This window comes from Chionomys nivalis, chromosome 23, assembly GCF_950005125.1.
Source record: "Chionomys nivalis chromosome 23, mChiNiv1.1, whole genome shotgun sequence".
Lineage (NCBI taxonomy): Eukaryota > Metazoa > Chordata > Mammalia > Rodentia > Cricetidae > Chionomys > Chionomys nivalis.
The window spans coordinates 1,426,473-1,450,385 of NC_080108.1; the positions used below are offsets into that span (position 1 = coordinate 1,426,473).

General features: G+C 47.5%; 1 protein-coding gene across 1 annotated transcript in view; it reads left to right on the top strand.

Annotated features, from left to right (window-relative positions):
- Uvrag (UV radiation resistance associated) overlaps window positions 1-23,913 on the top strand; it is a 210,849-nt gene that overhangs the window by 171,933 nt on the left and 15,003 nt on the right. Inside the window, exon 14 of the mRNA XM_057756560.1 lies at window positions 19,655-19,746. Coding sequence (XP_057612543.1) covers window positions 19,655-19,746 — 92 coding nt within the window. The remainder of the gene's footprint in view (window positions 1-19,654; window positions 19,747-23,913) is intronic.

The following is a 23,913-nucleotide window of genomic DNA, read 5'->3' on the forward strand; positions in this document are numbered from 1 at the left end:
AGGGAGGGGGACTAATTAGGAGGAATTTTGGACTGTGATTCAGCTCTGAAAAAGATCCATCCACACTGACAGGAAGCCCTCAAGCTCCTGCCCATTGGAGCATGCCCGCATACCATGGGTCTTATTTAGCATCTCTGCCACACAGTCATTGGCTGGGGTGCTGGAGCACAGGACGGATCCAGAATTTGTAGCGGGGACCTTCAACCAATTGTGTGTCCTGTAATGGGTGGTCTGAAGGATGCACACCTTGGCTTCCACGCTCATGGTTCCCTTTATATCAGTGTAGAAGCTCTCTGAAACTTGGTCCAGAGTGGTAAATACAGTCAACACAGGGTCATATGAAATATGAGGATATATATCAATAAGATATCAAGTGAAGTATATAAATAAAACATGTAAATCATTAGAACATAGTCATAATAAATATTAATTACCCTCTCTACCCACTTTCCACTAGCCCGTGGTTAGTTTTAGCTAACCAAGAGCACACGGTCAAGGCAGAGGTGACTCTGAGGTGGCCAGCATGCCATCTGCGGTCCACACAGATGCTTCTTCTCGGGCTGCAGTCGGATTAGGAATCTACTCCGCATCAGTAGGCACTGCTTTTTTTTTTGTTCATAGAGGGCACTGTCAGTGAGGACGCACCATGTTTGATGTTTGTCACAGCTCCTCGTTTGCTCTTAGTGCTACTTTGAGAGTGACTCTCCAGTGGCAATAGAAAAGCAGAAGCGAATCATTTTCAAAACCAACTTTTCTTTTTATGGCCTGAGGGGCTCCTGGAGGGTGTTTGCAGGGCAAAGCCCTCTGTGTTGTGAGGTGTCAGGTCTGTCCCCGAGGAAAGACCCTGGTGCCTTTATCATCCTTCGGATCGGGGCCCGTGATCGCACCTCAGAGTCGGCAGATCTGTCCTGTTTTCCGTGGCTCCGCTCACTCTGCATCTCAGGAGCTCCTGCCGTGTGCCAGACACCGCGTGCCTCCTTGAGCCCTTGGTTGTGCCCAGCCACATCAGCTCTGCCTGGGCTTTCTAGAGGACCAGAAAGGACTAGAAGACGAGAGTGCAACCTGCTTAAGTCACACAAAGGTGACGTGCCGCCTGGCTGTGTCTCTGTAACGAAGACTGTGACCCCATTACCGCTGCTATCTAAGACGCGGCGTTTTGAACCTTGAGTGCCCTTGTTTGATCTACGAGCCTACATGGTTTTCGTTCTTTTCGTCACTTATTCCAGAAATACTTGTCACCGCACAGCCAGGAAAGGGCCGGCTCCTGCCCTAAAGTGGGTGCTGGAATTTCCTTCACTTTGTGACTTTCTTCCCTGGGATGACCTTGGGCAGGGAGCTGTGAATCCAGGAAGCTGCTTGGCACAGTCCCTCATGCAGGGATTTGAAGCGCTGGCTATATTTTGTGTTTAATTGTCAGCATCCCTTCCTGTTTGAGACTAATTCAATGGAGATTTGCTGTGTTTTATTTCTGTGTGTTCCCAGATCCATGCTAGCTTGTTAACATGATGTAGTAGACCAGGAATATCCAGTTTTGCTTTCGTACTCTTAAAAACTAAAGTGCATGTTCATAAAATTAAAGGGTCCCAAGAGCCAGTTAATATAAAGCAATATTTTCCCAAGGTCAGAAGTGATTTAATATGAAAGATCATATTTTATCGTAACCATAACAGGCTTAACAAAATCTAGACAGACAAATTGCTAGTTTAGAAATGATCTGAACTTGCTTTCTCCCAAAAAATTTAAAAACAAAGCAGAAACCCACAAGACTGCATGCATGGCAGCAGGCGTGGGCGCACTGCTCACCATGGCCGTGACTCTCGGCCGTGATGAACGGTTCTGTTTTCATTGTCACAGAGCTTCCTGAAGCCCAGGCATCGCTGTTTCCAGCAAGGAACTGCATCCCAGCTAGGGCAGCCCGGTTTCTCATACCTTTTCATTGATGTAATTTGACTTATTTTGGTTCCTTTCCTAGTGCCTACATTTTGTGAAGCCCTAACATAAATTATTGGCTTGTATATCCCACGGCCTCAACCTCGTTCTCAATGTGCTGCCCCTGCAGTTCCTTCATTTTCATGTGTGAGAGATTTATTTTTCCTTAGTGGGTTCTAATGTTTCTCCCTGTGCATGCGTGCACACTTACACACCCTTTGGTGTGTATGCTTATTAATATGCCTAGTACACAGAAATAACCAGTGAGAAAGTCAGGCATATTCTGGGTGAATTCCTTGGTGAGCTTCCTGGGAAATACTTCAGCTGACAGGTATGGTTTTAAAATTGATGCTCACTTTGTAGCGGGGTTGTTTCTCAATCTGTTTTTGCTTATTCTTCTTAGGGATTCTGACTTAGCGGGACCCCGTCTGCCTCGTGTCCTCTGTGAGCGAATCAGTATTCCAAAAACTGACGTGGGCAGCAAAGATGCTGTCGTAGATAATGGCATGAGACCCGTGTGTGGACGTGGTGCCGTAGGTCATAGCATGAGAGCCGTGTGTCAGACATAGCTTCAGTCCTCGCAGCACCCATAATGGGTAGAATCACCCCGCTTTACAGATGAGCCCCTTAAAGCTCAGAAAGTGAAGCAGCTCGCATGGCCGTTAAATGAGGCTCAGGATGCTTTCTGGATAGATCTTCCTGTGTTGTTATTTGATTTGATCCTGACAGCACTCCTGAAGATTGGCAGGGGTAATTGTCCTGTTTTCCCTTTTCAGAGTTGGGTGGGTGTAGCAACTCCCTTGACTACTTCACCAGGTCTGTTTTAGTCCAGAGACGTGTGTGTGCCTTACTTTTATCTCTTATGGTTGTTTGTTCAGTGATCCTGTGGCCAGAAAACTCAAGTCCTTAAGTTCTGGGACGCATCCTTGAGTTCTTCAGCACCCAGTTTCCTAGACGACGGTCCCCTAAGCCCCTCTTTCCTCCTGCCCATCACACTAGCTCTTGCTTTACCCCTGGTTTATGCCCTTGTGTTTTTCATTTCTGCTTTCCTTAGTTTAATGACGCTATGACCTTTTTCTCTCTAGCTAATATCCTTTTGTTCCATGTGTGTAGTATTTATATTTCCTCTTACCTACATTAACATACTAGAGATTATTTAAGTTGTTCTTGTTTTTGGAGGGGGGTTGTTTTGTTTTGTTTTGTTTTAGGGGTAATTGTTTTTGTTTTGTTTTCAAGACAGAGTTTCTCTGTGGAGTCCTGGCTATTCTGGAACTCAGCTCTGTAGACCAGGCTGGCCTCAAATTCACAGATTCCACCTTCCTCGGTCCCAGGTGCTGGGATTAAAGCCGTGAGCTCCCACTACCAGTCTAAAGCCCCAGGCCTTTTGCTGTTATTGTGGTTTGTTTTGGTTTTGGTTTTAGTCTTGGTCTTAGTGTGTCATTTGTGTAGGAAGCGCTGAAAGCATAGGCGGGTTTCTCAATTGTGAGGCTCACTATAGGGCGATTTAGCTCGGCTCTTTATCTAAAAGAGCAGCTAATGTCTTTCTCTGTGCTCTTTCCTCTTAGCGTGTCAGGGGCCCTCTTGCCATCCTGTGAAGTGTGAAGCACAGGCCATTGCTTGTGTGGTGGGAGTGGAGTGGGAGAGGAGACCAGAATCTCCACACTTGATGTGCGAGGCTCAGTGGTCTCGGTGCTGGTACAAGACCTTTGTCTTCAGTTGTGCCTGGTGTTTCCCGCTCCAGAGAAGAAAATGCTAGTGTGTCAATACAGGAGACTGAGCTCAGATTCAGGGGTATGACTGTATGACTGGCTTTTAGCCGACCTTCTGTTGTTAATCCAATTAGGCTGCCATTTCAAAACATGCCTGGAAAGAAGGAGAAGGGAGGGAGGGAGGGAGGGAGGGAGGGAAGGAGGGAAGAGAGGAGTGGAGGAAGTGGGGGGATTCAGTGGGTGAAGCACTTGTTGTACGTGCATGAGACCTGGAGTTTGGATCCTCAGAATCCACATAAAAAGGCAGGCACAGCAGTCTGAGTCTATAAGCCAGTGCTGGGGGAGAAGACAGAGGCAGCCCTGGGTCATTGGCCAGCAAGTCCATCCTCATCAGTAGCTCCAGGTTCAATGAGAGACCCTGTCTCAGAACAATAAGTAAGGTAGTGACTAAGGAAGGTGATCAGCATTGACCTCTGGCCTCTGCTTGCACACGCACACACATACATGACCATGTACACATAAACCCAGATGAGTGTTCCCACAAAATACCCAGAGCCACCGATTCCTGAACCCTTTGAGATTATTGAGGGACAGCTCAGATTGCCTCTTGGTTTCAAATTCAGTGTTTTCAAGTCTGCTACGTTAGTTAATGCTTGCCTATCCGCCTTTAAGCCTGCAACATTTTTTGTTTGTTTTTTGTTGTTGGGTTTTGGGGGTTTTGTTTTGTTTTGTTTTTTGGTTGGGTACTAGACAGTAGCAATCTCCAAGAAACAGTCTCTGCACTTCCTCCTAACGTCCTAATGGACGAGAAATACACTACCTTCTAAGACAGTCTACACAGGAAACTGAGGGGAATATGTTCTTCATATTGGAGCGTATTTAGTCCTTCTGTGATGGTTTAATCCATCATGGTTTGCTTGCTGTAAAGAAAGGACCTAGCATGGGGGCCATGACAATGTTAGACAGTCACGGCCTGAAGTAGGCAGGCCAGGGTTTGAATATCGTCTTGGCTTCTTATTGGTCATTGTATACCTTCTCAACCTCAGTGCTGTCGTCTCTAAGGCAAACATAAGAAACCTCGATGACTTCACGCCGTATGAAAGGAGGGCAAGAGCTTGGTGTCTGGAGGCTGGTCGTTCAGTTGTTTGTGCTGTTCCCACTGGTTCATTCGGTCAGGAAAACCATGTCAGTGTGCAAGGTTTGAACTGCAATCTACAAGACAAAGATTTTGTAGATCATCCTGTGTGTGTTGGGGAAAACGTCATAGCCTGGGTAGTCTAACCACCAGGTGCTGTCGTGATGTTCAGGCTTGGTGAGGGCCGTTCCGGCTGGCAGTGTCTTTACAGACACAAGAGCGGAAGGAAACCTGCTCTCTCTTCCTTTGCACCCCGAGGGCTGCACACTCATGATCTTCCCTGTCTAAACCCCAGTGCCAGACAGCATTGTAGAGCAGGGTCCCAAACGAGAGGACTTCGAGGAGATCCCACACATCAGCCCCTTGCAGCCAGGGCTGGAAGGAACTGGGAGGCTCTTGGAAGCTGAAGGAACAGTATGGTGTAGGCATAACTGTGAGGAGTCAAAGGCGAGGCCCATCCCAGGGCTGGCAGTGACTCGGGCTGGGACAGTGCTGGCACCAGGCAGCTGTGTTCGTAGACGAAACACAGAGCGGCCAGGGAATCAAGGACCCCTTCTCTGTTGACCTTTATGTCACCGTGGCTTCACGAAAACTTTCTCTGATACAGAGTAAAACTGTAATGGAAGTTATTGATAAGCCCAGAAATATATGTTAAATCTGTCATTATGCAACTAATTTAAAACATAAGTAAAGAATATCCAAGGGAAGGAGATAGCCACCATCTTCCTATTTGGAAGCTTGTCCAAGAGGAGTGAAATCAAACCTGGCTGAGGCTCTGGGTTAATATTTAGAAATCAAAAAGGGAAAATGTTTAGCTCACCAGAGAAGTAATATTTTTAACAGGTAGAACTGCCTGGCAGTGGGCATGAATTAAGTCTGTAAGTTCCTCGCCGAAAGCCAATGACTGTGAACAGAGACGTAGGAAATAGGTCCTGTTCCGTGGAGCCATCAAACCAAAGGGCCAATGGGGGCAAAGCTGTCCTTGTAAGGGAGCTGAGCTTGGCCAGGCTCCTTATGGCACGGCCCTGTAACCCTGGCCCCAGACTCTGCTCAGGAGAGATGGTCCCACAGGCTTATTCCCAGGCAGGCCCTCTCCTGTCCTGCTGAGGACACTGGAACTGTCTCCACCTGCAGGAAGCCTCAGTCGCTGCCCTCGGGCATTGGAGCTTAAGGCACCTCCCGGCAGGGTAGGCCAATGTCCCTCAGGGATATGGAACTTAAGACACCTCCAGGCAGGGTAGGCCAGTGTCCCTCAGGGGCACGGAGCCTAAGACACCTCCAGGCGGGGTAGGCCAGTGTCCCTCGGGGGCATGGAGCCTAAGATACCTCCGGGCAGGGTAGGCCAGTGTCTACCACACTCCCAGCTCTCCACTGGGCAGCCATAGAGCTGTCCCCTTTTGCTCTTTGCCCCTGCAGTCTCCTTCCACTGGAGAATTGTCTCCTGGAAGTTCACAAGAGTAAGAAAGTGGTGTGTGGGTGAGTGGGGGGACGGGAGTTTTTCTCTGTGTCTCCACTCCATCTCTTTTCCTTTTTTGTATAAAATTCACCCTCCTTTCTTGAGGCTGTCTTGTTTGTCTTCCTCTGCACACCCGTCACTGTTGTCTGACACACCAGCCCCTTTGGGACACTCGGAATTTGGAGCCCTGTTAAAGTCTGCTGCTCCTCCAGCAGGGCACATGGCTCTCGCGCTCTCCCTCCTCCACCCCAGGCCTGGAGTGTCCCAACTTCTCTCTCTCTCTCTCCCCTAGGCATCTACACACTCACACCAGCTCCTGTCACTGCTTCCCTCCCTCCTGCTGACTTGATTGCCTGCTCGGCCCGGCAGGCTGTCAGTGTTCTCCAGACCTCCCTGTCCCCCGAGATTTAGTTAGGGGTCGCATCTCTGTGCTTGAGTACTGTCCTCGGTTGTGATGTTTTAATATACCATGTTTCTGACTTTCAAGTCGCGTTTCCTTTACGTTATGATGACTCTCAAAGCAGGAGCTGCCTTTTTTGTGTGTATATTTGTAACAGCCCATGGCCTTCGACAAAAAGGGTTCAATATCTGCTGGCTGAACGGATACAGTCAGGCTACCCTCGCCCTGCACCTCCACAGGTAGAACGGGAAGGATAGTGTCCTAGCCAGGCTGGTTCCCTTTGATACTCACGAAATGGTTATGTTACTGGTAAACTTGGGCCCTAAAGAGTTAACTCCTGCAGGGTGTGACCCTGCCACTGTGAACCCCATTTTTCTATGCCCTCGCTTCAGCCGACCCCGTTAGCACATCTCGACTTTGTAGACATTCCTTATCCAGTTAAGACCCCCAAATAGGAACATTGAGTCTTAGGAAAAGAGACGGGTGAAGAGTGAACCAGAAAAGTATGGTGTTAGTGGTTAATCTGGGGCCGCAGTCGTGTTCTTAGGACCACTGAGGGGAGGGAGGAGAATTAGCATCTGTGGGGTTCTTGCCACTCGCAGACTGTGTTATATCTCAAGCCCCACCATGACGGTAGGGGCAGGTGTTGCTGAGTACATTCTGTGGGGGCAGAAGCCAGGCTGGGGCAGGGGATCCAGAAGACCAACTTCAGGGCCCTTTGGGTTTTAAAACGTCTGTGCTATTTCACATGAACTGTATTTTTAGGTTTTTGTTTGTTTGGTTGGTTGGTTTTGGTTTTGTTTTTATTTTTTTTATTTTTTATTTATTTATTTATTTTTTATTTAAGAAAAAAGTCTCTCAGTGTAGCTCAGGTCTGTCTCAAACTGACAGTCCTGCCTCAGCCTCTCACATCCTGGGATTAGAGCCACCAGCTGAACTGGCTTTTAATTATATTATTGTTGAGTCAGAAATGTGGGGAGTTAGCTGGGAAATTAATGTCAAAGTGGTAATTTGAAGGTAGAAGATCACATTATTTAATAACCTTGGCATAGTCCTTGGAACCACTAATAGATTCAATTAGCAGCTTAGTATCATAGTTTTTCCAAAAATTAATAGTACCAGAGAGTGATGTTTAAAAAGAAAATTAGGTTCTCACCTGCCAGCCCATTTCAGTGAATTTTTTTTATTAAGAAAATGTTTGCAGTCCTGCTTTTTTGTGTGAAATTCAGCAAAAACAGTTCCTTGCCCGGTAGCCCAGACACAGAGCTCACATTCGCTCCTTGCCTCCCAGTGGTCAGATTCCAGTGCCACTAACTACTCGCCTTGGGTCCTGTGATAGCTCAGTCCTGAGCCTCACGAAAGCTTTTCCCACAGGATCTCATCTCAGCGGGGAGGAGGGAAAGTGCACTTCACCCCTGTGCTTGACAACCCTGCATGGGGCCCCGGACATTTAGCAGTAAAGTGCATTGGTAGTTTTACTGCACCCCACGCCGCGTGTGTGTGTGTGTGTGTAACTGTCTTACAGTTTTTGATGTTTGGATTTTCAGATTTATATTTATGTATTTGTAAAAAAATTACTTTGCCTGTATTCTAGTTTGTATCTCTCTTTGTCTCTTACCTAATAAATCAGTCCTATTTAGTGTGGACTAGTATAGAATACCTCTGTCTCATTTACACTGATTTTTGTCTTGGTGTTTATTTGTTTGTTTTCTGAAGCAGTCTTGTGTGACTCAGGTTGACCTCAAATTCACTCTGTAGCCAGGGATAATGCTGATTTCTATCCATCTGCCTCTGCCTCCCATGTTATGATATTTGGACTGTGACTATTATGCTCAGAAATTTTTAGAAGCGTGTCCACGTTGTGCCTCCCCAGTATAGAACTAGATCCCGTACTGTTCTGTCGCTACCACGGATCTGTCTTGTTCATGTGTTTTGAGTTACCCGACCTGTATCCTCTGAACTTTTGAACATCTGAATCTTACCCTAACAAAACTATCAAGAGCTTTTAGGAAACCAATGAGGTGAGTGGGATATTCCCTAGTGCTTCCCCACACACACACCTAAACGAGCCACTGAGTAATTGGATAATTGGACCACAGCCCGCCATGCTTCCCTGGAGCCGCGTGCGCATGGTTCCTGGCACATGGCAGAGGCGTGGAGACGTGAGGTGCTGGATAGAGTCACACAGATGTTCTCACCTGGCCGTTCTGCATCTGAACGCTATCTGTCAGCAGCTGCTCAGGCCTGGCCTCGTGGTGAGAGAGGCACAGATGGAATCTCACCTGCCTGCATTATCTCACAGTGCGTGGGTCAGAAGTCTGCTCAGGGTCTCTCAGGGCCAAAATCAAGGTGTTGGACCAGCTTGCTCTTGCGGGATGTTCTTGGGAATTACCCACTTGTGACTTGTTTAAATTGTTGGCAGAGTGCATCTCCCTTCAGCTGCAGGTCTAAGGTTACCATTTTCTTGCTGGCTGTCAGCCGGGGGCCATCTTTTTTCTCATGTGACTTCTCATCTTCTGGCCAGAAATGTCCCATCGGACCCTTCTCTCACCTCCAATTTCCTTTCTCTTTTGCTGTCCCCCACCTGGTGGGTGGGGAGGAAAATGTTTCTGAAGGTTTGTGATTAGATTAGACCCAATGATAGCTCCATTTGCGGTAAACATAAAATAACACTGGAGAATAAAGGAGATAGGACCATTTTAAAATTATGCCTGCTATCGTCCACTTCAAACTCAAATAAAGAAGGAAGTTAGCTTCCCTTATGTAACTGTCACTCCCTTGATGGGTAATCTCTTTCTGGGGAGTATTTATGATGGTCATTTTATGATCATCCCTTTTCGGGTCTTCCATTCAGGACTGCTAGCCTCTCGTGGGGGTATCCCCCACTGGTCCTAAGTGATGCCCTCTGGTGGCGGGGGAACCATTAAAGAGAGTGGATTCTTGCGGAACATCACTGAGGGCTAGTTCTTGAAGAAGATGATGGGACACCATGTCTTCCTCGTCCTGCCCTTGTTTATACCACGCTTCCGCCATGATGTGTTACCTCGCCAGACGCCCAAGACAGGGGAGCCCAGACCAGAACCTCCGAAACCATGAGCCAAAACAGCTCCTCTTTCTGTATATATTAATTGCCTCAGGAATTTCACTATACTGAAAGGAAGCCGGCCAATACAAGTGTATATCCAATGAGTTGTGTTAGATCACACAATGACTCATTATTCCAAAACAAGCCAGGAGAGCAGTGACAATGCTCTCCGCTGGTCCGGGTGTTCCTGAAGCTCTGTTTATTTAGGGTCAGTCAGAGACTAAACAGTGGGCACGCGTGAAGTCATTGAACTTCCGTGAAACAACTCGAAAGACATAAAGGAGCTGTATCATAACAAAATTAACCTTTCTTAGAGGAGAAAATGTATTAATAAAAGAAAAGTGTATTCCAGAGAATGCTGTCGCCTTTAAAGCACTTGATTACCAGATTCTCTTAAAAACAAAACTGGAGGAGGTTTGAAAATGAGAAGAACAATAAAGATGCCATGGGAATTAATGATGTAAATATGTCTGAGCAGAAACACAACTGTTGGGAACGTTGCTTTGATGAGAACTGGTGGTCTCCTCTGTAAGTGCTGCTGCTAAATGAGGAGCAAGCGGAGAGAATCTTTCCTCACCAGCATGTAAATATTTAAACAGTGCCGTGTCCAGCTCTCGAGCTGGATTCAAATGGCAACCTCCCACACCTGCTCCTGGGAGATGGCGGGTAGTGCCCTTAGCTTTAGATCCGAATTCACACCACCGATCCTGTGTGGTTGTTTTGGTGACTAACAGAACTGCACATGTAAACCCTCAGGCTGCATGCAACAGGTTGAGAATGAATCAAGATGTCTGTAAGCATCGCTACTCTCAGGTGGTTAGGAATCAAAATGGCGGGGTTCACAGACTTGGGATGCAAATTCAAGCCCTACAGTTTAACTCTGTCTCTGAATCTCAAATTATCTCCAATTTCCCCTGCTACATATGTGTGTGTTCATAAGCACTTATGCACACACATATTTCTGCCTTCATTACCATCACCACACACAGACTGCTCAATAGTTACTAGATTGAGTAATTGCTATTAATGATCAGGTATGGTATTTGTGGCTACTAGATCATTTAGAAAGTGCTGCTACTCCTATGTGCCTAAATTTATAATAATAAATTTTTTAAAGTAATTTGTATATGTGCATGTACGTACATGAAATGCCAGAGATTGATGTCTGGTGTCTTCTTTCCTTTCCTATTAATTTTTGAAGCAGTCTCTCCCAGGCCTGAAGCTCACCAATTCAGTCTGACTGGCCGGCCAGCAAGCCCCAGGAATCTTCCTGCCTCTGCTTCCCCAGCTCAGGGAATACATGTGCAACCCACCGTGCCCAGGCTTCTGCATGGGTGCTGAAGTCAAACTCAATCCTTAGGTGCTTGTGTGGCAAACACTTCACCAGCTGAGCCATCTCTCCAGGCCTGAGTTCATTTTTTCTTCCAGTGAAACTCTGAAATTTAGAGTCATCTGTTTGCTGATAGGGGCCAGGGTCTTGCCACACTTGGGTTAGGGGCTAGAGCCACCATTCTGCTTCCGAAGGGATCCCTGAATATATGGTAATATTTTCATTTTTCTATACCTTCTATCTTTCTTCCTGTGGATGATCCCCATTAAGTATAGGATAGTGTTTATTGAGATCAACATGATCTGTTGTAACTGGATTAGATAGCAGTGGTATTGAACAGGGCTCCTAACTGGAAGGATTAAGATTAACCAGTGGGGTCTTAGGTGTTCAGCTAATGGAAATGAAGGTGGGCCAGAGGAAACACAGTGACAAACAAGCACTCAAAAAAAAAAAATGCTCACTACTAGTCAGCAGGGACACTGCCGCACGGTCTCCTGGGTAGGTTATTTATTTAGAACCGGGGACTGAGTCTAGGACCTTGCACATGCTAGGGAAGTACCCTGCATTTTGCACTGGCTTCTCCCAGCCCCAGAATCGCTAAAAGTCTTCACACTGACAATGTCAACTGCAGACAGTGAGCAAAGCCACCCAAGCAATAATGCTCTAATGCAGAGAATGTAACATTGTTGACTTCTTTCAGAAACTTGTATATCTTTAAAAGGAATTTAACCCTATATTTGCCCTTGGAATAGCAATTCCACTCCCAGATACTGTTACAAGGGAGACAAAACTGCAAATCCAACCGAAAACTGTATCCAAATATTTAAAGCGCTTACTTTTTTTAAATAATTTATTTAACTTTATTTTATGTGCATTGGTATAGAGATATTATATCCCCTAGAACTGGAGTTAGAGACAGTTGTGAGCTGCCATGTGGGTGCTGGGAATTGAACCCAGGTCCTCTGGAAGAACTGCCAGTGCTCTTAACCCACTGAGCCATCTCTCCAGCCCCCTTAAAACACTTACTTAATATACAAAACAGAGAGACAACTAAGTAGCCATCAGCTGGTGTAGAGAAGGAAGCAGTTGGGGGCACAGCCATCCAGTGGATCGCTGGAAACTGAAAACATAAACTCCTCCCACGGGCAACAGCCTGTGCAGATCTCAGTCATAATGAGAGAGGTGAACACTAAAGGCTGCATTTACTACTACTACTATTATTATTCCCTGTGACTGTCCTGCAACATTCTGGAAAATGGTTTCTGTTACAGTCTAATGCAATTTTGATCTAATATGCAGTTCCAAATGCTGCCAGATTGCATCAACAAGAGGCAGGAATGCTGAGTTGGATCTGATTGGGTCAGAGATCAAGGTAGAACAGGTCATGAGTGAAATCAGGGTGTGCTGTCTGTCAGCACTGGGGGCAGAGTAAAGGCTGGGCCCGCTGGACTGCGTGGGCAGGCACACCCGTGGATTCTGCACGGTTCTGGTTACCCTTTATTAGCGCATGGCCTTCCTTTGAAGGGGATTAATTAAACTGCTTACAGCTGCTTCCACATGTGTGCTTTGCTTGTCCACTCCGATGTTAATTGCTGGTCCTCATAAGTTGAATTGGCTGCCTGCCAGTGATGGAGACTCGGCTTGTTGTGGGGTCCTCTGGCCATGACATGGCTGTGGCCATCTTAAGATCAGAGCAGCTCTGATTAACCCCCAGGAGACATATAGGGTCCACAGGCACCCCCTCAGAGAGTAGGGGACGGCTTATGAGGTTGCACAGGGCTAGGTCACTAGGGGCACTTGAGGTCCTACCCTCTCTAAGGATGGAAAAATAGCAAAGCATTGCAGTGCCAAGAGACAAGCCTGCAGTTAGAACCCAGAGGCTTGGCCTCCCCCTGCCCTGGGGTCTGCTGGGACCTCTCCTCCCTTGGGGTGATGGAAGCAGGTGGGGAGGTGTTTTCAGTACTGTTTCGCTCTCATATTAATCCGTGTTCTGAGGGCCGTCGACCGTGTGTGTGCCTTGTAGAGTGTCTGGAGCTCTGTGGAGCTGTTAAACTGGATGCTGAGGCTTCAGAACTCGGGGTGGCAGGCCTGGCCGTGTCCAGTGTTTACATTACAGCCCATCTATCCTGGACAAGACTGGCATGTGTTTATAGATGGGCTTGGGAAAGTATTTAGGTTGTTCTTGCAACCAGAGGCTCATAATCAAGTTTTTATGCTTTTCCTTGGAGATGTATGTTGTCAAGACTCACTCTAAGAAACAGTGTGGTTGCTCATGCCAAGAACTCTCAAAGTAGCCTTTCCATATCTCTGAATGAGTCGTGTTTTCTTCGAGAAGGGCAGGTTTGGACATGGTAGTGCCCTTTTTTAAAGCTCATAATCTAGCTCTTTTCAAGTCAGTGGGACCCTAGTTTTTCATCCTGAGTTGAAATATTAGGAACCAATCCTGCAGAGATTTTAACTACATAAGCCAGAACTCTAAAGCTAAGTCTTTGATGCATATGTACATTTTTAATTTCTCGCTTTTCAGTTCCTGCAGACCAGTTCTCTTTGTAGTCATGTTCATTGTAATCCCATCACGAAAGTGTTGATGTCTTAGTAACCTTTATTGAAGCCACATATTAATCCACATTCCCTCACGGTAACAGACGGTTTGTATCAAACATCATGCAGCTCTGCTTAGACTCCATATGGAACTAATATGCCACGCAATAAGTGGCCTTGTGTGGATGAGTGTACTTGTGTGTGTGTGTGTGTGTGTATATACACAAGTTGTCTAAAGTGAACGTCTCTTCTGCCAAAACCTAAATGACAAAATGGTTCCTAAACCCCCAGAGTCTTTCTTGACCTCGGAAAATTGTGTTTAAAAATTAAAACTCAAATTGAATGCTTGGATGTGAAAACCAACGTCTCCACTCAGCCGAACACTCACTGATAGAGATGCACTCTTGCTCTGTCTTCTAAGTCCGTCTCTGGACCTGCTGATGAGGCTACACTCGCCATGCTGTGCAAACCAGTTTACCCCAAGCCCCATGAGCTCTAACATCGAGGTCAACTGCCTCACTTGGTAAAACAGCCACCTGATGGGCCTTGGGATGAGACGGCGTACTTTATTTTGGGGGAAGAAAATGGTTCCTGGAACTTGGCACGGCTGTAGTTGGTGTTGCAGTCCAAATGTACCCTTTGCTCCAGTTTCTTGTGCTCCTAGACAGTGCTGTAATTAATTCACCCCGAGAAACTGCACCATCGCTGCCTACTTCCCATCTACTTTATTATCTGCATGCACTTTTCATCCTTATTGCCCACCACTGAATTGCAGAGCAATTTAATTGCTTCCGTGGAGCGTCCTAGACCAATCCAAGGAAACTGAACTTCAGATTAATTGAAACCAAAATTTTATTTATGAACTTCCCAGCCTCTGGGTGGTGGTACAGGAAGAGGCTGCTATGAAAGGTGTTTATTTCAGAGCCGAATTTGAGGTGGTTAGACTCAAAGCAATTTGGGAAGGAGGGGCCTGGGTCCCTTGTCCTTCCCCTCCCCAATAGGAAGAGAGGTGGAAGTATCTGGGTGCAGGGGGTGATGGCGGTCAGTGATGGTGGCCTTTGGTGGAGCTGGGGCAAGGAGAGGAAACAGGAATGGAGCGTTTTGGTGGCTTGATCTCCTGATCTCTCCCTTGAACTGCTGGTTCTCCTGCCTGTGCCTCTCCAGTGCTTACCCTGTGAGGCAGGCTCCATCCTCTGTAATCAGATTGTGTATAATCAGGGCTCTCTAGGTTCTCTCTCTCCCTCTACACACACACTCACACTCTCTCTCTCTCTCTCTCTCTCTCTCTCTCACACACACACACACACACACACACACACACACACGGAACTTATTAGATTGGCTTTACAGGCTGTGGTCCTGCTATTTCAGCAATGGCTCCCTCCCAACAGAATCTAAGAATTGAATAGCTGTTTGGCCCAAGAGACTGGATGTCTCAGATGGGCTTCAGTATATGTCAGAAGGCTCTAATACCAGAGAAGAAATGAATTTATCAGCAAGAGTGAGGTGGAGCCCAGATTTAAGGTGGATCTTCCAGCTTCAAATGCTCCAAGCAAGAAAAATCTCTTAGAGGTGTAGCCAACAGCTCGGGTTTTATTACCAGATGTAGTCAAGTAGACACCCAAGAACTGTCCACGCTCATCAGTCTCCACGGTAGACCAGAAGGATGCTGTTGGTCCTCTTGGTTCCATAACTTACTGGAGGGCTTACATGGTAAGGAGGGTTCTAAGTGTGTGGTTCTCAAGACGGCTCGCCCAGGTGTGCTGATGAGTGAGCGGCTGAACCAGACATCCGGAGCTTAGTAAGCCCAGGTCTCTCTCCGTGCCGTCTTTCCGACTTTGCCCTTTTCTTTTCCTTTCCTTTCCTTTCCTTCCCTTCCCTTCCCTTCCCTTTCCTTTCCTTTCCTTTCCTTTCCTTTCCCTTTCCCTTTCCCTTTCCCTTTCCTGTTTTGATGGTACCTTACCAGGGTGACTTGTTAAAGAACATGAAATTTTAAAAGCTTGTAAATGTTTGACCAGCTCAACCCGGGAGGAAGTTTGCACTTAGCCACAGAGCCATGCTGGAGCTGTCACTCAGGTGCCTAACCCCCACATCGTGTGTCGGTCACCCACTCCCGCGTTGCTGTCATGAAGCCATTAACATGCGTGCTTCCACCACTGCCTCTCCAGTCAGAGCCAAAATTAGCATTTGAAATACGAGCTTAATGCTTGAGATTTTGCCCTTTGATGGGAAGTAACTCATTTCTTCCTTTGCCAATTCCCTTCTAATTAGTTAAAGTAATAAGCCATTACTGAGCGGGTTTTAACCCAGTGGTAGGTGCAGTGGTGCTCAAACAGAAAGAATGTGTGTGCATATTAATAATAGTAAGACTGTTTGCTTGGGTACTTGCCTGGGCCAGACACTGGCTTTGACCCACTGCGTGCTTTGAGGCAAGAAACATCCCCACTTTATACAGAAGAAAACTGCAACTCCAGTAAGTGAACTGACTCACCAGAAAATACACCTGGGGATCGGGGGGAGGGACTTAATGGATGGACATGGTGTGCTTAGTCAGATGGGGAAAGAGCTAAGGTTTCTTCACGGTGTGAGCATGTATTGATAGGTACACTTACAAATTCAGCAAGCAGAAAAAAAAGGCCCCTTATTTATTTCAAACAAGCAATGAGAAAGGAACTGAGCATTATTTGTGGAAGCATAGTAAGTTCAGCAGGTAGCTTTGGAGCCTGTCCTGTACTAGCTCCTGTAGACCAGGCTGGCCTTGAACTCACAGAAATCCACATGCCTCTGCCTCCCAAGTGCTGGGATTGTGTGCCACGACCGCCTGGCTCAACTTTGAATCTTGATTTAAGAACAGTGGGATACTGAAATCAAGTATGGTGGCAATGCCTGCAATCAAACACATGGGAGGTGGGAGCAGGAAATTCGGGGATTCAAGGCCAGCCTTGACTACATAGCATGTTTCAGGCCAACCTGGGCTACATAAGACCTTGTTTCCAATAATAATAAAAATGATACTGACTGTACTGAAGACAGTATGAGGAAAGCATGTGGGGTGGATGGAGAGTCGAGTTCCTGATGCAGTGAAAGTGGGTAAGATTGTGTGAATGAGAAGTGGCTGGGTTCTCATCGTTCACAGCTGGAGCATGGTGGGTGCTGCTGAAGGTGCAGTTTAGGAAGGAGCAGCCGAAAGCGGTTGTTCCCAAAGAGCAGGCGCTGGTATTGGCTCATGGCAAACTTGTGGTGCTTCAGGTTTCCGAGGCCGTCCCTGGAGAGCAGGCGTTGGTATTGGCTCATGGTGACAGTGGTGCTTTAGGTTTCTGAGGTCCTCCCAGCATTTTATTATTAAACCCTGAATTTAAATAGAAACTGTAAATAGAGACTGTCCTTCTGTTTTCTGGCCACCCAGACCCGAATAATCACACAGAGACTATATCAATTACAACACTGGTTGGCCAGTGGCTGAGGTGTATTCCTAGCCAGCTTTTACATCTCAAATTAACCCATTTCTACTCATCTGTGTATCACAATGAGGTTGTGGTTTACCGGCGATGCTCTGGCATCTTTCTCCTTCAGGGACTACTTGGCGTCTCCCTGACTCCACCTTCTTCCCTCATGCTTGGATTTTCTGCCGTGCTATATTCTACCCTGCCATAGCCCAAAGCAGCTTCCTTATTAACCAATGGTAATAAAAACATATTCACAGCATTATGAGGGGAATCCCTGTCAGAAATACATATGATAGGAACATTTTTTTCTTAAGACAGGGTCTCGTGTACCCCAGGCTAACCCTAAACTCTGTATATAGCCCAAGATGACCCTCAGCTTCTTTCTGGTCCTCCTGCATCAGCCTCCTGAGTGCTGGAATCACAGGCCTCTGCCTCCACACCCAGTTTATGTGGTGCTGGGAGAGCTCTCAACTGTCAGAACCACAGCACAGACAGTCTCCTTAGTTCTCTCTGCTGAGAACTGAGCACGAGCGTGGCGGGTGGAACCCAGAGCTGTAATCAGGAGGCCGTGCAGAGCAGCTGAGAGGCCAGGTGCCTTTGTCAGCCTCGATTTCTTCATTCACGAGGCTGGGAAGGCAGTCCAGTGTTCTCCCCGAACCCTGCTATCTGTCTCACAGTCCAGTGTTCTCCCCGAACCCTGCTAGCTCACAGTCCAGTCTTCTCCCCGAACCCTGCTATCTGTCTCACAGTCCAGTCTTCTCCCCGAACCCTGCTAGCTCACAGTCCAGTCTTCTCCCCGAATCCTGCTAGCTCACAGTCCAGTCTTCTCCCCGAACCCTGCTAGCTCACAGTCCAGTCTTCTCCCCGAACCCTGATAGCTCACAGTCCAGTCTTCTCCCCGAATCCTGCTAGCTCACAGTCCAGTGTTCTCCCCAAACCCTGCTAGCTCACTCGGTAGTGCAACGTAACAAATGGTTAAGGCCTCACTGGAGTCTCGTTCCCCACCCCCGCTCTGGAAATCATACTTTAGAAACTTTCACTGTGGTCTCAACTCAACCCCATTGTGAAGCCTGAGCAGGCAGCTGACTGTGTGCTGGCCCAGAGACAGTTTCCTGCTAGTGCACATGGGCTTTTTTTTTTAATATTTAATATTTTTCAGTATGAATCACAGGTGAAATTTTTATGCCATGTGTAAACAATTTCACTTTTTATTGAAACAATGAATTCAGGAATGTCATATTGGGATATCAGCCATTTTGCTTTTATCAATGTGTGGAAAAAATGCTTTTATATTAATATAAGGGATGATGTCATTTAATATGGAGTAGATCTTATAATTCAAGGCTAGCAAATCTTAGGAGGTGATTTGGGTCACCAAACTAAGTTTGAAAGGGAGAGAATATTTTCCTGTGGCCTCTCAAGAGCTGTTACCAATTTTCTCCCTAGCCGTCAGAGCGGATGGAACAGAAAGACTTGTGAAAAACAGGCCCAGACTAGTGTTGTCTGCCCTGATGAACCTGTGGTCCGGAGAAATTTACCACTAGCTTAAATAATAGCCAGGCACTTTCCAGCTCTCACACCATAGACGTCTGCCTCCCGACTTGATGTGTGTTCATTCAGAACATCCTAGATGCTCACCTGTGTTTTGTGATTCTCCCTTTATCATCTCAGTCCCAAAGAGTAAACTCCGAAAAATCAACTGAGTGCTAGATGCTTGTGTGTTCAATTAATCTTTTTGGTAACAAAGTCTTACTTAACTCTTAAATTCACTTTATTTTTCATTCTTTTATCTTTGGATAAAACTAAGGCCAAAACTCAGCAGCCCCCCCCCCATTCACACACAAGACACGGTGAATGCTGTAGAGAAACCCAGAGCCCCTGTGAAAATGACATAAGTACATGTGATTTAAAATCTCTGAGGGGCTGGAGAGGGGCTCAGTGGGAAGAGTGTGGAGTGCCCTAGCAGAGACCAGGGTTTGGTTCCTAGCACTGTGTCTGGTGGCTCCCTAACCACTCCAGCTCCAGAGGACCCCAGCGCCTCTCCTAGCTTCCTCGGGCTTATACTTATGCACGCCAACATACACACAGACACACCACATATACACAGAGCTGCAGGCGGTTCTGTGCAAACATACACACAGACACACCACATATACACAGAACTGCAGGTTCTGTGCAAACATACACACAAGACACCACATATACACAAAACTGCAGGCGGTTCTATGCTTAGCAGCGCTACTGCTCTCGCAGAAGACCCAGGTTCAGTTTCTGGCGCCTACATGGTAGCCCGTAACCTCCTGTAACTCCAGTTCCAAAAGATCCTACGCGCTCTTCTGGCCTCTGGGCTCTAGGCCACATGTGGTGCACACACACAGGCAACACAGTCATACACATAAAAAAAAAAATAAGTGAATCTCTTCTAGCTTAAATACTCCTGGTGAGGTGTATCAATAGCATAAGGAAAGCTCACAGAGGTCTAGGAATGGAAAAGACCAGACCAAGACGCAGGTTGGCCACGTGTTCAAGTCGAAGGTGCACGTGAAGAACCATGTTGTCCCTCTGTGCGGCTGGGACAGTCGTCGTACACTTAAATTAAAATCCTGTTCTCTTCCTGTTGCAGCTGAGATACCAGCATGGCCTGGGGACTCCAGACTTGAGGCAAACCCTTCCTAACCTGAAAAACTTCATGGAGCACGGACTCATGGTCAGGTGGTGAGTATTTCTGTCTGACGCCCACATGGCTCTGCCCCCACCTGCTGAGCTTTCTTCTGCAGTGAGACGCCTGAAGAAGAGAACAGGCAGCCCTGTCTGCTTGTAACCTAAGCTCCACTCTGGCTCAGGCAGTAGAGCACCCTCTGGGGGAAAGGCAAAGCAATAAGAGAATTCAGCTGGGATTAATGGGGCCTTGAGATGAGCATCAAGGCCAGCGGCTAGAATTAGAATCTGAGCCCAAGGATGCTACTAAAATGTGCCTTTTGTCACTGTGTGCTGGCCCACGAGGGCAGGCTGTCGCGTAAAGTCTCAGCATTAAAGTGGCCTGAGTCAATGGAAACTGGGCTCGTGCGTCTGGGGATCCTAAAGTTTGAGTCCTGGAACAGCAGGTGATACCTTACCAGATCCTGTCAGTGGAACTCAGGCCCCAAGGTGACGACTGGCACTGGCTGGTCTCCTGGAAGGAGCTCAGGCTGAGCCAGATGTTCTTGGACAGTGCGTGGGTTTAGAGTCTGGCGTCTCTGAAACTTGATTTCCTCATTGTTGATCCTCGCCCGCTCATCTCACCGGTTTGCTGCAAGGATGGCGTAAGGCCTGAGATGGAAAGCGTAGTACTGACCTCATCTCTCCTGGGCCGTGAAGAAGGCCTTGAGGGTAATGAGAGAATAGCATCTCTGGCTGATCTCTGGCCTTCGTTCTGGTCCCATGTTTCAGACATCTTTTCTTTTTTTGGTTTTTTTTTTTGTTTTGTTTTTTTTGTTTTTTTTTGTTTTTGGAGACAGGGTTTCTCAGGTTTTGGAGCCTGTCCTGGAACTAGCTCTTGTAGACTAGGCTGGCCTCGAACTCCCAGAGATCCACCTGCCTCTGCCTCCCAAGTGCTGGAATTAAAGGCGTGCGCCACCACCACCGCCTAGCCAGACTTCTTTCTTTAAGAAGAAGTCATCTTGGGCAAGTGCTCAGCTGATGAAAGAATTCTACTCTGAATATGAAAATGGCCATCAAAGCTTGATGCTGACCTCAGTGCCCAGATACAGGGAAAGGATCAAGGTTTAATCAATACAATACAATACAATAGCAATACCTGTGGTGACAAAAGTGCCTGCACATGTCTGTGTGTCCCTGCCTCCTCAGGAGGGTCGTGTGGTGCTCCATCTCTGCCTTCAGGGCATATAATTGAGGTGACACCTAACCCAAGTGCCGGTCACCTACAGCAGCAGGGAAGGAGGCAGCCGCAGCCCTACCTGATTCTTCACCAGAAGTGTCAGCTCCTTCTTAAACTCGGACGGAATCTGGATCCCTTGCAGCAGGGGCTCTTCTGCTATAGCCCCACCACTCCTGGGTTCCCAGCCATCCACTTCCACACCGCCTGTCCTGCCTCGCCCTTTCACTTCTCTCCAGAGACCCATACCTCCGCCTTAATTATTATAAGATGTAATTGCTGTGCGTCTGCTTATGGCTTGAGGATGCACACAAAACGGCACCCTCGTCTCCCTCGACATTTGGAACCATTTGAGAGAGAGGATACAAGAGACAGGCTAATGCAATCAGAATGTCAGTTTTATTACTGATAAAGCCTCTTGGAAAAAGTGGCTTTAGATCCGTAATAAAAAGGGTTTGCAAAGACATCATTCAAACTTAAGCTTACCCTGAGCATTGGATCTGAAGAGCCGCAGCTCTCCTACAGAGGAGGCCCTTAGCACACTGCAGAGAGCCGTCAGCTTACTCCCCGGCAGGATCGAGGGAATGCTGAGCCAAGATTACACAGATTCTGATCCTAAATCACAGTGAGAGAGTGTGAGTGAGGGGACTGTACAACGCCAGGCCCAACTCAGAATCTTGACGTAGAATTTTGATTGAGTCCTGTAGTTGCTTAATGATACTGAGCCTTATTAATTGTAAAGATGGTATCTCATGCCGGTGTGAAGGCTCATGCCTGTAATCCCAGTTCTTGAGAGATGGTGGCAGGCCAGGATTTAGTTCAAATTTGTCCTTAGTGAGTTTGAGGCCAGCCCGAATAAATGAAATGCTATCTTAAATGCTATTTTTTTAAAAAGACAAATTTTTGTTCAAAACAAAGAAGAAAGGAAAAGAAGAAAACCTCCTTGTCTGACTTCGGTTGTCACATAGTCAGACATGATGAGGCCGTAACAACCTCACAGAATAGAATGGCGACCTTTCTCTCATCTTCAGTTCACATGGGATAGGGCTCATCCATGTTTCAACCGTCTGACAGAAATGAGCAAAAGCCCGGTGGGTTCCGTTCACTGAGGGAGTACCGGTTTGATGTCTCTAACGATTACGGGACTGTGTTCTACCGTGTTTATGTTCAGTTTCTCCTTAAACTCTCTCTGCTCTGTCTGACTCCATCTTCTATCCTTGCGCCAACCTTCCCTGTATCCAGCTAGGGGCCTGCCGAGCTCTGTCCCGCAGGTCACCGTCCTGGGTTACCTGTTGGGCATGCACGCAGCCCCCGACTTTGCTGCAACCCTTGCCTTCCTGGGAGGAGTGCATCCCTTTCTCTCCCAGCTTCCCTCCGTCAGATGCCCCAGCTCCTCTGCCTGATGTGCCTTGCTGATGGCCCTGGTTGTCCCATTTACTTCCATCCTGTCCAGAATGCACCATCCCTGCTCCTCAAAAGGAACCGTTTTCATAACCACAACAGTTTCACTGTGGAGAACAGACCGCTCGGCTACAGTGCACATCCATTTAAGACCAGAAGACACTAGACGATGAGAGAGCTCCTGCCTTTTTATTGTTGATATTCTTTTTTAGACAGGATCTCTCTGTGTAGCCCTGGCTGTCCTGGAATTTACTCTGCAGACCACGCTGGCCTTGAACTCAGAGATCCACCTGCTCTGCCTCCCCAGTGCTGGGATTAAAGGCGTGCTTCACCGTTGCCCAGCTTGAGAGCTCATGCTTTTAAGGAAAAGAATACATTAGAAACAAAAGCTGGAAGAAATCTTTCTCACCATCCCAGCACAGAGGCAGTGGATCACTGAGCTTAGAGCCAGCCTGGTCTGCAGAGAAACTCTGTCTCAGAAAACAGAGCTGGACGGGAAGAGGGAGCGGGCAAACAGCAAATAATTGTCACTGTGGATATTCAGACCTTCTGGGATACCTGCAGGTCATCTACCTGAAATATTTATGTCAGTCCCTCCTCCTGCTGCTTGGCCGCCCTTCCACTCTTACAATACTGTCTTTTCAGTGGCTCTCCGTTCTAAGACAGAGAAATGAAACGACTGTGAGTGCCACTGACCCATGAACCTAGAGCAATAAGAGACGCAGTGCCCGTCGGTGTCGGCCATGCCAGCGCATTAGCACATGCATGGTAACGGCCACTCTCTGATTCCCTCATGAAGAATGCGCCGCTATTCTCAAAATGCTTCCTCGGGGTTCCAAGTCCAGACCACCACAGGAGGCCAGGCTCTGCAAACCTAAACAAAGCCAGAACCAGCTGCTTCAGCCTCTGTAGACTGGGGGCTCCCACACCCGACCCCCAGCTCATGCTCCTCAGGGCAAAGGCCAAACAAACTCAGCCCGTCCTAGGGGAGACGGGCATCGTTTAGGAAAGGAAACATCCCCGGGGAAGCGTCCAAGTTACAGGACAGCTTGTTTTGTTTGTGAGGAAAGGGCAGTGATGAAGGCTCTCTTAATGAGGTGACTTTTCCCTGTCTATTACAGAATTCTGAACTGTTACATGTTACTGTTTGGGACTGCCTGACCAGTCCTGACATGAGCCCTTTCATCTTCACGCACACAGCTGCACGGACATGGTTCTCACTGGGTTTGGACTCCCAAATACTTTGGTTAAAGTCACTGGTGCCTAGATACCATCCGTGTTTCCTTTCAACTCCTTTCCTACCGACTCCAAAGTGGTCCAGGACTCAAGTTGATGGACACGGTCAGTGTTGCCTCGAGGGCTGAGTTTGGTCAGGGAGGAATGTGCCCACCAGCTGCTGGTGGCTTACCCAGCACAGAGCTGCAGAGATGCCTGCGGTCAGGGCCCTGTATATATATTTCCCCAGCCCTCCACCCATCTCAGCCGACATAACACACACCGCACATGTCTGCCCACACTGGTTCACTTTAACCAGCTCCTGCCACCCAGAACAGCCCACCCCTTCCCTGACCAGATGCTCCAACAGATGGAGGTGGCGCTCCACCAGG